The sequence below is a fragment of the Odocoileus virginianus genome, chromosome 13, assembly GCF_023699985.2.
Source record: "Odocoileus virginianus isolate 20LAN1187 ecotype Illinois chromosome 13, Ovbor_1.2, whole genome shotgun sequence".
In the NCBI taxonomy this organism is placed as follows: domain Eukaryota; kingdom Metazoa; phylum Chordata; class Mammalia; order Artiodactyla; family Cervidae; genus Odocoileus; species Odocoileus virginianus.
Genome location: NC_069686.1, coordinates 30381798 through 30395233, shown reverse-complemented (window position 1 = coordinate 30395233; position 13436 = coordinate 30381798). Strand labels below are relative to the sequence as shown.

The 13436-nt window shown below is 37.4% G+C and overlaps 1 protein-coding gene across 2 annotated transcripts in view; it reads right to left on the bottom strand.

Moving 5' to 3' along the window:
- Nucleotides 1-7951: 7951 nt before the first annotated feature.
- CYTIP (cytohesin 1 interacting protein) overlaps nucleotides 7952-13436 on the bottom strand; it is a 77081-nt gene continuing 71596 nt past the window's right edge. For both annotated transcript variants that reach the window (XM_020910457.2, XM_020910456.2), the window contains exon 8: nucleotides 7952-11621. In XM_020910457.2, coding sequence (XP_020766116.2) covers nucleotides 11161-11621 — 461 coding nt within the window. In that variant the 3' untranslated portion in view covers nucleotides 7952-11160. The remainder of the gene's footprint in view (nucleotides 11622-13436) is intronic.

Below are 13436 nucleotides of genomic sequence, written 5' to 3'. Positions count from 1 at the left end.
AAATTCTATGGGTATTGACAAATGCATAGTGTCATATATTCATAATTATAATGTCAAACAGAGTCGTTTGCTGTTCTTAGTCTGCTCAGCTACCACAACAAAATTCCATAGACGGGGTAGCATATGCAACAGAAATTTTTCTCTTTGTTCTGGATGCTGGTTCCAGATCTAGTCCAGGATCAATTTTGGGAGGGTTCAGTTTTTGTTTAGAGCTCTTTCTTGGCTTGCAAGTGGCTTTGTCCTCAGACAGCATCCCTACCCCAAGGCTCTGCTAGGCAGTCAGCCTCCAGAACTTTGAGAAAATAGACATTGTTGTTTCACCACCTAGTCTGTGGTATTTTATTGCAATAGCCCAGGTAGACTAAGAGAATGCTATAAAACTCATGAGTACCCCATCTATTCAACCTTCTCCACATACCCAAACACCCCACACCACCCTCCAAAACCCCTGCAAACCACTGATCTTTTCATAATCACTACAGTATTGTCTCTTCCAGAATGTCATGTAAGTGGAACTATACAGTATGTAACCCTTTCAGACTAGCTTCTTTCACGGATCAAGGTGTATTTAAGGTTCATCAAGACTTTTCCTAGCTTGAACTCATTTTTACAATAGTTGAATAATATTCCACTGTTTATCCATTAACCTTTTAAAGGACATTTCAGATCATTCCAATTTTTTCTGTGATTGAGAATAAAACTGCCACAAATATTTGTTTTGGGGTTTTTGTGTGAGGACATAAGTTTTCAAGTCAATCAGGTAAATATAAGCATGAAAAAAGTGAAAGTGTTAGTCGCTCAGTCATGTCCAACTGCTTACGACCTCATGGACTGTAGCCTGCCAGGCTCCTCTACAAGGCGAAAAAACAGGGGCAGGTTGCCTTCTCCATGGGATCTTCCTGACCCAGGGATTGAACCCGGGTCTGCCGCTCTGCAGGCAGATTCTTACTATCTGAGTACCATAGAAGCCCCAAATAGAGGCATGCTTAGGAGATACTGCAGGTTCTGTTCCAGACTCTGAAAGAAAGTAAATGTGTGCATGCTGTCACTTCAGTTGTGTCCGACTCTTTGCAACCCAATGGACTGCAGCCTGCCAGGCTTCTCCGTCCATGGGATTCTCCGGGCAAGAATACTGAAGTGGGTGGCCATTTCCTTCTCCAGGGGATCTTCCCGACCCAGGGATTGAACCTGCGACTCTTATGTCTCCTGCATTGGTAAGCGTGTTCTTTACCACTAGCACCATTTGGGAAGCCCTAATAAAGTAAACAGCACAATAAATAGAGTTACCTGATATTTTTGGTTTCCCAGTCCATATAAAAGTTATATTTAAACTATATGGCTGTCTATTAATTGTGCAATATCATTATTTAAAACAATGGCCAATGGGACATCCCTGGTGGTACAGTGGAGAAGAATATGCCCGCCAATGCAGGGGACACAGGCTTGATTCCCTGGCCAGGGAAGATTTTACATGCAGCAGAACTGAATCCACATGCTGTAATTACTAAAGCCCGTGCACTTAGAGCCCAGGCTCTACAATAAGTGAAGTCACCATAATGAGAAGCCCATGCACTGCAATGAAGGCTAGCCCCAGGTCAGCTCAACTAGAGAAAGCCCGCATGCAGCAGCAAAGGCCCAGTGCAACCGAAAATAAATAAATAAGCTAATTAGTTAACCAAAAAGAATAGGATTAAAAATACCCACCAATGTATATGCCTTAATTTAAAAATACTTTATTGCCAAAAAATGCTAACCATCATCTGAGCCTTCAGTGTGTTGTAATGCTTTTGTAGGTGGGTGTCTTACCTTGATGTTGATGGTTGCTGACTGATCATGGTGGTGATTGTCGAAAGTTAGGATAGCTGTGGAATTTTTTTTTTTTTTAATAAATCAACAGAGTTTTTTTTTTCATAGTCTATCTCTTTTTTTTCATTTATTTTTATTAGTTGGAGGCTAATTACTTTACAATATTGTAGTGGTTTTTGTCATACATTGAAATGAATTAGCCATGGATTTACATGTATTCCCCATCCCAATCCCCTCTCCCACCTCCCTCCCCAACCGATCCCTCTGGGTCTTCCCAGTGCACCAGGTCCGAGCACTTGTCTCATGCATCCAACCTGGGATGGTGATCTGTTTCACCCTAGATAATATACATGTTTCGATGCTGGAATTTTTTAAACTAAGACAAAAATAAAGTTTGCCACATCGATTGACTTCTGTTTTGGAATGATTTCTCTATAACACGCAATGCTATCTGATAGCATTCTACCAATAGTAGGACTTCTTTCATAATTGGAGTCAGTCCTCTCAAACCCTACCGCTGCTTTATCAAATAAGTTTATGTAATATTCTAAATTCTTTGTGATCATTTCAACAATCTTCACAGCAACATGACCAGGAGTAGATTCCACCTCAGTAAATCACTTTCTTTGCTCATTTCTAAGAAGTAACTCCTCATCAATTAAAATTTTATCATGAGATTGCAGCATTACAGACACATCTTCGGGCTCCATTTCTACTTCAGATTTTCTTGCTATTTCCACCAAATCTGCAGCGGTCTCCTCTACTGAAGTTTTGAGCCCCTCAAAATCACCTACAGGGGATGGAATTAACTTCTTCCAACCTCTTGCTGATGTTCATATTTTGGCCTCTGCCCATGTATCACAGTTGTTCTTAATGGCATTTAGAATGGCAAATGTTTTGCTGAAGTTACTTTGCCCAGGTCCATTAGAAGAATCACTATCTATGGCAGCTACAGCCTTCCAAAATGTATTTCTTAAATAATACAACTTAGAAGTCAAAATTATTCCTTGATCCATGAGTTGCACAATGAAGGTTGTGTTAGCAGGCACGAAAACAGCATGAATCTCATTGGATATCTCCAACAGAGCTCTTGGGTGATCAGACACATTGTCAGTGAGCGGTAATATTCTGAAAGGAATCTTTTTTTTTTCTAGAACAGTAGGTCTAATAGTGAGTTTAAAATAGTAATCCATGTTATAGGCGGATGTTCTGTCATGTAAGCTCTGTATTTTTCCATTGATGGAGCACAGGCAAAGTAGTTTAACATATTTCTGAAGGGCTCTAGGATTTTCAGAATGGTTTCAACTTAAAGTCAGCTGCTGCATGAGCCTCTAACAGGAGAGTCAGCCTGTCATTTGAAGCTTTGAAGCCAGCCATTGACTTCTCTCTAGCTATGAAAGTCCTATATGGCATCTTCTTCCAATAAAGCTGTTCATCTACATGGAAAATCTACTGGTTAGTGTAATCACCTTCATTAACGATCTTGGCTAGATCTTCTGAATAACTTACTGCAGCTTCTGAATCAGCTTCTTCACCTTGCACTTTGATGTTACAGAGATGACTTCTTTCCTAAAATTTCAGAAACCAACTTCTACCACCTTCAAACGTTTCTTCTGCAACTTCATCACATCTCTTGGCCCTCATAGAATTAATGAATGCTCTGGATTAGACTTTGGCTTAAGGAAATATTGTGACTAGTTTGAGCTTCTATCCAGACCACTCAAACTTTTCCCATATCATCAATAACACTGTTCCACTCTCTTATTCATGTGTTCACTCTAGTGGCACCTTTAATTTCCCTCAGTATTTTTTTTTTCCTTTGCATTCACAACTCGGCTAACTATTCAGGAAAAGGACCCAACTTTTGACCTATCTCAACTTTCAGCATGGCTTCCTCACTAAGCTCTATCATTTCTAGCTTTTGATTTAAAGAAGGTGTGTGACTCTTCCTTTCACTTGAACACTTAGAGGCCCATTGTGGAGTTATTCACTGGCCTAATTTCAATATTCTGTATCTCAGAGAATAGGGAGGCCTGAGGCAATGGGGAGAGATGGGGGAACACTTGGTTGGGGGAACAGTCAGAATACACATAACTTTTATCAATTAAGTTTGCCATCTTATATGAACACAGTTTGTGGCAGCTCAAAACAACTATAGTAATAACATCAAAGATCACTGATCACAGATCATCATAACAAATATAAAATATAATAGTAATGAAAAAAATTTAAATATTGCAAGAATTCACAAAATGTGACACCAAGATGTTAAGTGAGCAAATGCAGTTTGCTGATAGACTTGCTTAATGTGGGGTTGCCTTCAATTTTTTTAAAGACCTTCAATTTGTAAAAAAAAAAGAAGAAGCATTATTGGTGAAGTATAACAAAATAGAGTGCAACTAAGCAAGGTATGTCTGTACCTAAAAGTGCAAATGCTAGATCATATGGTAAAATTATGTTTAGCTTCATAAAAATACTGCCAAACTGTCTTCCAAAGCACTATAGTAGTTTGTATTCCCATCAGCAATGAAGGAATATTCCTGTTAGTCCACATCCTTGCCAGCAATTTATATTGTCATTTATCTGGATTTTAGTCATCCTACCAACCATGGAGTAGTATCTTGTTACTACTTGGGATTTAATTTGTAAATTAAATTTAATTTGTAAATCCCAAGTGATAAGTGATATTGAGCTCTTTTAATGCGCTTATTTGCCACCTACATACCATCTTTGGAGATGTGCTTGCTCACATCTTTTGAGCATGCTTTAATTGGGTTGTTTGCATTCTTATTTTTGAATTTTAAAAGTTCTTTTTATATTTTGGATGCAAGTTCTTTTTCAAATATGTGTTTTGCAAATATTTTCTCCCGGTGTAAGGTTTTTCTTTTGATCCTTTTAACAGTATATTTCCTAAAGTGGAAGTATTTAATTTTAATAAAATCCAATATATCAGGTTTTGCTTTTACAAATCACCTTTTTGGCGTGTGTAAAAAATTATCATCAAACCCAAGGTTACCTAGATGTTCTCCTATGTCATCATCCAGAAATTTTATACTTTTATGTTCTACATCTAGGTCTATGATTCATTTAAGTTAATTTCATGAAATGTGTAAAGTCTTGCATATGGATGTCCAATTGTTCAAGAACCATTTTTGAAAATACTGTCCTTTCTCCATGAAACTACATTTACTTCTTTGTCAAAGATCAGTGACTATATTTGTGCAGGTCTGTGTCTGGGCACTTTAATCTGTTTTGATCTACAAGTTTATTCTTTTGCCCAAACCATGTTGTCTCAATCATTATAGATTTATAGGACATCTAGAAATAGTTTATTATGATTCCTCTAATTTTCTTCTTCTTCTCTTCCTCCTCCTTCTTCTTATACTTCTTCTTTGGTGTTACATTGGCTATTCTATATTTTACTTTTTCATAGAAATTTTAAAATCTGTTTCTCAATGATTACAAAATAGCTTGCAGGAATGTTGATTGGGATGTTAGCGAATCTATAGATTAAGTTAGGAAGAACTAATAGCAATACTATTGAGTCTTTCAGTCCATGAACACAGAATATCTATTTAGATTTTCTCGGATTTATTTCACCAGCATTGAGATATAAATAGATCTGTATAGATCTGTACATATTTTGTCAAGTTTATACCTAAGTGTTTCATTTTTTGGTACTGTTGTGAACAGTATTGATTGTTGAGTTTAAAATCCTAGTTGTCCATTTCTTGTATACAGGAAAGCAGTTACCATGCTTTTGTATAGTGATTTGTTTCCTGTAACCTTGCAACACTCACTTATTAGTTTCAGAATGTTTGTTGTTGATTTAGGGGGATTTTCCACACTGACAATCATATTATCTGAAAACAAAGGCAACTTCATGTCTTCCTTCCCAATTTGTATATCTTTTATTTCCTTTCCTTGTCTTAATGAACTAAGATTTTCAGTATAGTGGTAAATAGAAGTGGTGTGGGGATAGCCTTCATTTGTACCTCATCTTAGGGGGAAAGCATCCAGTTTCTCACATCGTAATATTAGCTAGCTGTAGGGTTTTAATACGTGTTCTTTATCAAGTTGTGGGGCTTATCCTCTATTCCTAAGATATACATGCTTTCTATTCTTCAAACTGTCTTATTTTCCCAAGTTCTAATAAATATGCTATTTGCAAGATCACTTGACAATTTGCTCATAGTTAATCATATCATTTTGTGTTTTAGAGTTTTGATTATGAAAGTTTTGTTTTTCTGTGGAATTCCTTTCATCTGCTCACAAAGATGTACCCACATAGACGTGAAAAAGTCCAGCATATCAATCAGTGAATTCATTTAAATACATTCAGATTCACTGAGCAAAATTTAGAAGCAAGTAACTGGTTCACTCTTTAACATTCTTTTAAAATCTTGTCATTTCATGCAGTTGGGGGACAAAGCTGGGAGGTCTATAATAGAGCTGGATAGTTTCCTCCTCAGCTTTTTGTCTGGTTATACAATCTTGGCCAATTTCTTTAATTTAAAAAGTCATTAATCTTAACATTTCTCTATGTAAAAATTAAAAATTGTGACATTCACACTTTCTTTTTGCTCATAGAAGTTTAGGGAAGATTCAATATCTTAAATTATCAATTTGTGAACTCCCTGAATAGTGTTGTGACTAGCTTCTAACGTAGCTCCCAATCCCCTTCTCCTGATGTTCCTGCCTTTGTGTAAGCCCAGCTTTGTGAGTGTGGGTGGGTCCTGTGACTTTTATCTAACAAATAGATTGCACAATTGATAGAATATCACTCTTGTGATTATGTTCTGTTCTATGGCAAAGGTACTGGGATGTCAGTCTGGTTGCATTGCATTATTTAGGACTCTGTCTCACTTCCCTGGTGGCTCAGAGGGTAAAGAATCTGCCTGCAATGTGGGAGACTCAGGTTCAATCCCTGAGTTGGGGAAAATCTTCTGGAGAAGGGAATGGCTACCCTCTCCAGTATCTTGCCTGGAGAATTTGATAGAATGAAGAGTCTGGCAAGCTACAGTCCATGGAGTCACAAAGAGTTGGACATGATTGAGCAACTAACACTTGTAGTATCTCTTGCTCTATTGTTGGGTTTTGATAAGCAAGTTGCCATGAAACCTATGGCTACAAGGAATGCTTCTGACAACAACCCTGAGGAATTGTGATAGGAAATCCTTCCCCAGTCAAGCCTGTAGATAAGAACTCAGTCCTGGGTGACATCATGATTGCTGCTCTGTGAAACACTGAGGATGTTACAAAAGAGTGTGGGGAAAGCCAATAAACAGGCCAGTTTGGAGGAAAGGAAAGCTTGCTTTAATTCAGATGCCAGCAACTAGGGGAATGGTGGGCAGACATCTGTCCAAAGGTCGTACCCACCCCCCAACTGGCAGAGCACCCCCCACAACCAGAGGGGCAAGAGCTTTTAGAGACAGAAGTGGGGTTACATACAGAAACAGCACAGTCATCTTTGACAGTCATCTTCAAATTGGTCATCAGTGGTCTAACCGTTGTTTTAGGTACAGTTAATTTTCAGTTCCAGGGTGTTTCCTCCCATTTCTTTGAGGCGAATTCTTGGAATTGTGGCAGCTTATGTCATGGGTATAGTCTGGTTATCATGTAGTTAATTTTTTCACCTGGTATTTTAGTATCTATAAGACAGCTCCTGGGATATGGTTCAGAATATTATCTATAGTCCTTGAGAAGGAAATAAATGTCCTAACTATGTTTAATTATTACATTATTATCATTATTTAATCTCCTTTGATTGTTTTCCTTTGTTTCTACATTTTCATTTCTCTGATTAAACTTATTCTTTGAAGTTTTCCACAGACAGAAGCAGGCAGTGGATGTTGCGGGGTTGGGGGTCAAGGATCACAGGGTCCTGCTTCATTTCAAGGAGACCCAGCTAAACATTGCCCATACTCCTGACCCACAAACCTTTGAGATAATAAATATGTTTTAAACCTCTGTTTGCAGCAATTTGTCAAACAACAACAGAAAGCTAATACAAGTGCAAAGCCTCAATTAAATAGGTAATATATTTTAAGAACCTCAAAGAGGTAGATGTTAATAGGTCACTCTAGATTTTTTTAAAATTTCATTTCATTTAAAGTAAGTAAAGACAGAGAGAGACAGCACAAAGTTCTGTAATTGAAGAGTAGCATTCTTTATTTCATAAAGGTGTCAAAATTTTATTTTATTGCCCATAGTTCTATAAGGAATTGGATATAAAGCACCAATAATTTTGTGATCCAAAGTATAGTATAGTTGTTAGGTATTATTTACTATGCTTAGACTGTATACATCCACAAATATTTATACTTTATGATTAGTATACACAAGCCTTTTCCAAGTTTGATCTTCAGTTCAGACTAGGATTTTTAATATTGTTTGTATCATGCACTAAGATGGAAAAGCATTAAAAGGTAGAAATGATAAATAAAAGCCATTTCAAAAAATACTGTTCCAACCTGTTTGACATGGTGGTGTTCCTATAGTCACATGACAAGAGTGATTCCTAATAGGTTTGATTCAAATGTGATTTATCAATCAAAGCCATATTAGAAAAATGCATTTTCATAACAAATTGTCAATTAATAAATTCACCAATATTACATATTTGACAACTTTGGGGTTAAAAAAAAAAAAAAAAACTCTTCACTTTTCTTTTCCCAGTAAATTATATCAAAGTAAGTCACCGTTGTCATTGTGCACCAGAAAATCAGAGAAATGACATCTTCTAAAGCCCCACTGAGGTCAGATTCAGGCTGAAAAAACTATGCTATGAGAAATTTACCCACATTTCCACTCAACAAGAGGTTTCTTACAACCTGTGAACACACAAAACATGAGATGCCCTTCCTTCCTGTACTTTGGTTAAAAAATGCTTAACTTTTTTCCCGAACACATCTAACTTGACTCTCACGCTTCTTATTGCAGACGACGGTGCAACATGCTGTGCTTCTTCCCTCTACCATTTTGGGTTTGATGCTTACTGTAAGATGGTATCATACAATATTTAACACTTCAAACCACAGAAAAGCAAATGACATGTTGTCTGCTTTTCCAGATGAACTGTGGTAGTTCTTAAAACATTGTTCACGTAGAATACTTTAAAATCATCTTTCCTAAAATAAATGTGGTATTTTTGCCCCTGGACTTGGTAAAAGAGGATTAACAGAAAATGCTACATTCATGTAAGCAGATCTGTAACATAACAGTTCTAGTCTGTTGTGAGAAATAAGCAATATCTGTTAAATCACAATTGATTTGCAAGCCCCTGTTGAAAATAAATGTATTGCTAACCGTGTAGCTATTATAAGTTATGTGCTTATGTCTGAAAACTTGCTTGTAGACCCGAGAAGAGTCACCTTATATATGTTTGCCTTCCTATGTACCAAATAAAGTTTTTTCTCCTATTTACAATATCCTTATTCATACAATATCTACAATTGTACATTTTAAACATTGGGGTTGGGGCAAATGGCAGTCCTGTGGTGATAACTACACAGAATCAGCAGAGGTGAACAACATCCAGAGAGACTAAGCAGGTAAGCTAGAGCTGGGAAAAACTGGCTTCCAATATTAGCCCTCCCAGTGACATGGGAGGTTCTCTGAATACCTGCTTCCTTATCTATATGCCTAATGTCTCTCTACAGGTCTCTTTCTGGGATCACTTGGACAACATCTTTCACTTATTATGCATTCAGTAAATGACAGACAAGACTGCTGTTGTTCTGTGAAAGCTCTACTTTTCACATGAATGATTCTTATGCAGAGCCCACTGGACACTCCTGAATTCAAAGAATTAATAGAAAGTATGTCCCAGTAGCGGAGAAGGCAATGGCACCCCACTCCAGTACTCTTGCCTGGAAAATCCCATGGGCAGAGGAGCCTGGTAGGCTGCAGTCCATGGGGTCACGACTGAGCGACTTCGCTTTCACTTTTCACTTTCATGCATTGGAGAAGGAAATGGCAACCCACTCCAGTGTTCTTGCCTGGAGAATCCCAGGGATGGGAGAGCCTGGTGGGCTGCCGTCTATGGGGTCGCACAGAGTTGGACATGATTGAAGAGACTTAGCAGCAGCAGCAGCAGCCGCATGTCCCATTAGAAATATTTTCCTATTTTATTTTATCATTTATTCTTACCCTACAAGCTTCCTTGCCCTCATCTCTTTTTTTCTCAAAATGAGTCACTCTTTACTCAGTTTAATTGTATCAGTTGCACTCAGTCATCTATCTCTCACACATACACACACATACATGCACACACAGCATTCACAATCAGTAGGGACTGTTTATTGCATTGTCCAGATTATCTATCCTAGAATATAGGTAATGAGCAGCTGTATCACCAGAACAGAGAAATCATGAACTTTAATGGGCATTGAATAAAAAGGTGATTGAAAGGTGAGGAGTAAAGTGATACCAACATAACTAATAGACAAGAGAGTGCTGAGGCAATAACTATTAAGAATATATAATATAAAGTGAGGAGTAATGTGAAAAAAAATTCCACAGGAGGAAAATCTTTTTCCTAACTCTAATTTTTCAAATTTTAGACATTTGTTCAAAAAAATCACAAGGCTATAGGATCTTGAGAGTTCCAGACTTGTCATCAATGTTTAGGAAGAGCAAAAGTTGAATCAGGTAAGAAAGACATCCTCATCCATTTTGTTTAGGCCACCAATAAAAAAGACCTTATTATAGTCTTCTTTAGCACCCATCTTAGAAAACATCTTTCAATGGATTTTACAAAGCTTTAATCATCCTATTAAATCTACTTCCTGCTTCATTGTCACTGTGGATGTAAAAAAGGGCTGATGATCATCTTTGCTTCTAATCTTTCATAAATTTGAACAGAAACATTCAAAATCACCTATTAATAAGCCTCCCCATAGTCTACTGAGCTTAAGCAAATATGAAGTTTTATAACATACCAATTAATCTACAGAAGATATTCCAAATAATTACATTCTGTCACTTTCTTATTTACACTTGATTCTAAAATTTCTTAACTTTTCACATGACTAATCTAAAAAATAAATATTACCCTTGCTTTCACAGGCAGCATTAAAATAAGCAGGCACTTGAGTTAATTTGTTATATTTTGTAATTTATTATTATTTAATTTTCCTTCTGCCTGCTTAGAACTTGAACTGTTCTGGTTAAAAAACAATTGCCGAAGCATACATAATGGTACAAAAGTTTAAATAAAGTTCACTACCGCTATGAAATGCGATGTCAGTTTTGCAACCAATCTGCACTTTCCCACTAAATTGGGTGGAGTTGATCTAAAGAAATCTGAAGATATTTACAAAATAAGCTAATATGAAAGGGCACGACAACCCATTAAAAGCGACTCTCTTCCTCTTCCACAGCGCGGTGAAGGCCTGGGATGAATCTCAAGAGCTGTTTCCGGACACTTCCCCTTCTGCTTTTCCTGGGCAGGGTCCCATACATGCCTGAGAAGTTGCCTTCACACAAAGGAGACATGGACCCACTGCTGGCAGAACTAATGCTCCGATTCCTCCTTGAAGAAGACCTCTTCAGAAAATCATCTCCTTCCTTGGGGACAAAGCACTCATCATCTGTGCTTGTCTGGCGGCTGAAGGCTTCCCGACTGGAGTCTTCAGACGCACAGGTCTGGTACCCATCCTCACTGTCTATCGTCATGGAGCTCAGCCAGCTCTTACAACTGCTTGCACTGGACAATCGATTCCGGTCCAGGAGGGCTGGGCCAGGCAGGAGTCCAAGCAATGTGGATTCATCTATGTCCATATTTTCCAAACTTGGGCAGTTAGTTGCATCACCTAGAATGCAGAAAAGAAAGTCTACTGTGAAATAGATCTAAACATCACTTCTTACAAGTAAATACACCAAAATTTCTCTTTGAAAGGCAGAAGAAAGAGTAAGGGTAAATAATTCTTTTCACCAAGCTTGCACAAATAAGTGACTGTCTATGAGATCATTTGATAAGCTTAAGAGCATGATTTTTCAAGCTATTCATCCATAGACTGTGTGTGCTCACTCAGTTGTGTTTGACTCTTTGTGACCCTGTGACTGTAGGCTGCCAGGCTCTTCTGTCCATGGAGTTTTCCAGGCAAGAACACTGGATTAGGTTGCCATTTCCTACTCCAGAGAATCTTCCTGACCCAGGGACCAAACCTCCATCTCTTGCATCTCCTGCATTGGTAGGTGGATAATTTAGCACTGTGCCACCTGGGAAACCCTTGTTGATGGATTAGTTTCATGTAAAGGATTCCATGGTCACAAAAATAGTCTAGATTAAATAAATTGAAATAAAATTATTCACATGAAAACAATTCAACTCAACTAACAGCATTCCAGTGCAACTTTAGAATTTCCAAAAGAATCATTTCTTAAATTGAAGTATCCTGCCACTTTTTATTAAAATCATCATAGAAATGGGTTCCAAAGAATATACTTGGAGAAATGCCCTCTTACGGATTTTCTCTGTTTTAGTTCCTCTGATTTTTATTTACTGCATTTTTTATTATTATAACATCACTTGAAGTGTATGGAAAGCACAGTTATAAAACCTGCACCTTACGGACTGATTATTAGAGAATTCAAAGATGTTTAGAACAGAAAGGATATCTTAGAGCCTTCAATATTCCCAGTTTATTCCTAGAATACTTAAGTACTTAAATTCTTTGAAATGGTAGTGTATCCAGAAAACATCCCTGTCCTAAAATAAATAATCATTTGAAAGAATTGAATGTTATCTGCTTGGCTAAATTTCGTCATCCACCTTTTATAACCTACATCTGGGCTCTCCAAACTCAAATTTTAATCTCATACAAACAGCCTGTTCATATCCCACTTGCTTATGTACTGAGTTGTTTGGTATGCTGCTAAAAGAAAGGAGATTATTTGTAATACTAGCCAGAAAAAAAAAAAAAATCATTTGAAGGTGACTTTGCTTCCTGAAAAGTAATAGAACATTACACACTCAGAAATGTGTTTTTTTAACCTCATGCTGATTGTCTCTACTGCTGCCCTCCTTTGCCCTTGGTTGACAATATTAAAAGAGACTGTTTGTTTATTTTTCCATTTGATCTGCAAGGTTGAGTAGGGTCAGCCCTGTGGTGACCAGTTAAAATGCATTCTTTTTTGTTAACAAAACCTACTTTATTTCATCTGGCAACAAGTTGATGAATGTCTTTTGATTGGAGAGCATTTGGCTTGTAGAATCTCATGGATGTATATTCTAGGTCTATAAAAAGTAAACTAAAGAACTCTTTTAATCTCTCAAAAAAATATAGACAATGGCCTTATGAGGAGCCAATCTCCCTGATCCTGAAATAAGGACCTTGCCTATACAAGGCCATGCCCATAGAACCACAGAACTGCCTACACTTATCAGATCAAACCCCATCTCCCCTTCAGGATGCTCCTCTGCAAGTGGAGGCAAAGATATCCCAAACACCCTGAAGTCTACAGAAATCCAGGAAGCAGTCATATATTTGTGCCTCTGACTTGTTAGAAAATTTTAGATCCCTCAGAAAAACCCTGTTATATATTTTTAAGACTATTACTTTATAAACACAAATAGAGAAGTAACTCATATGTGTTTCATTTCCTGAAAAGAAAGAACTTGAACA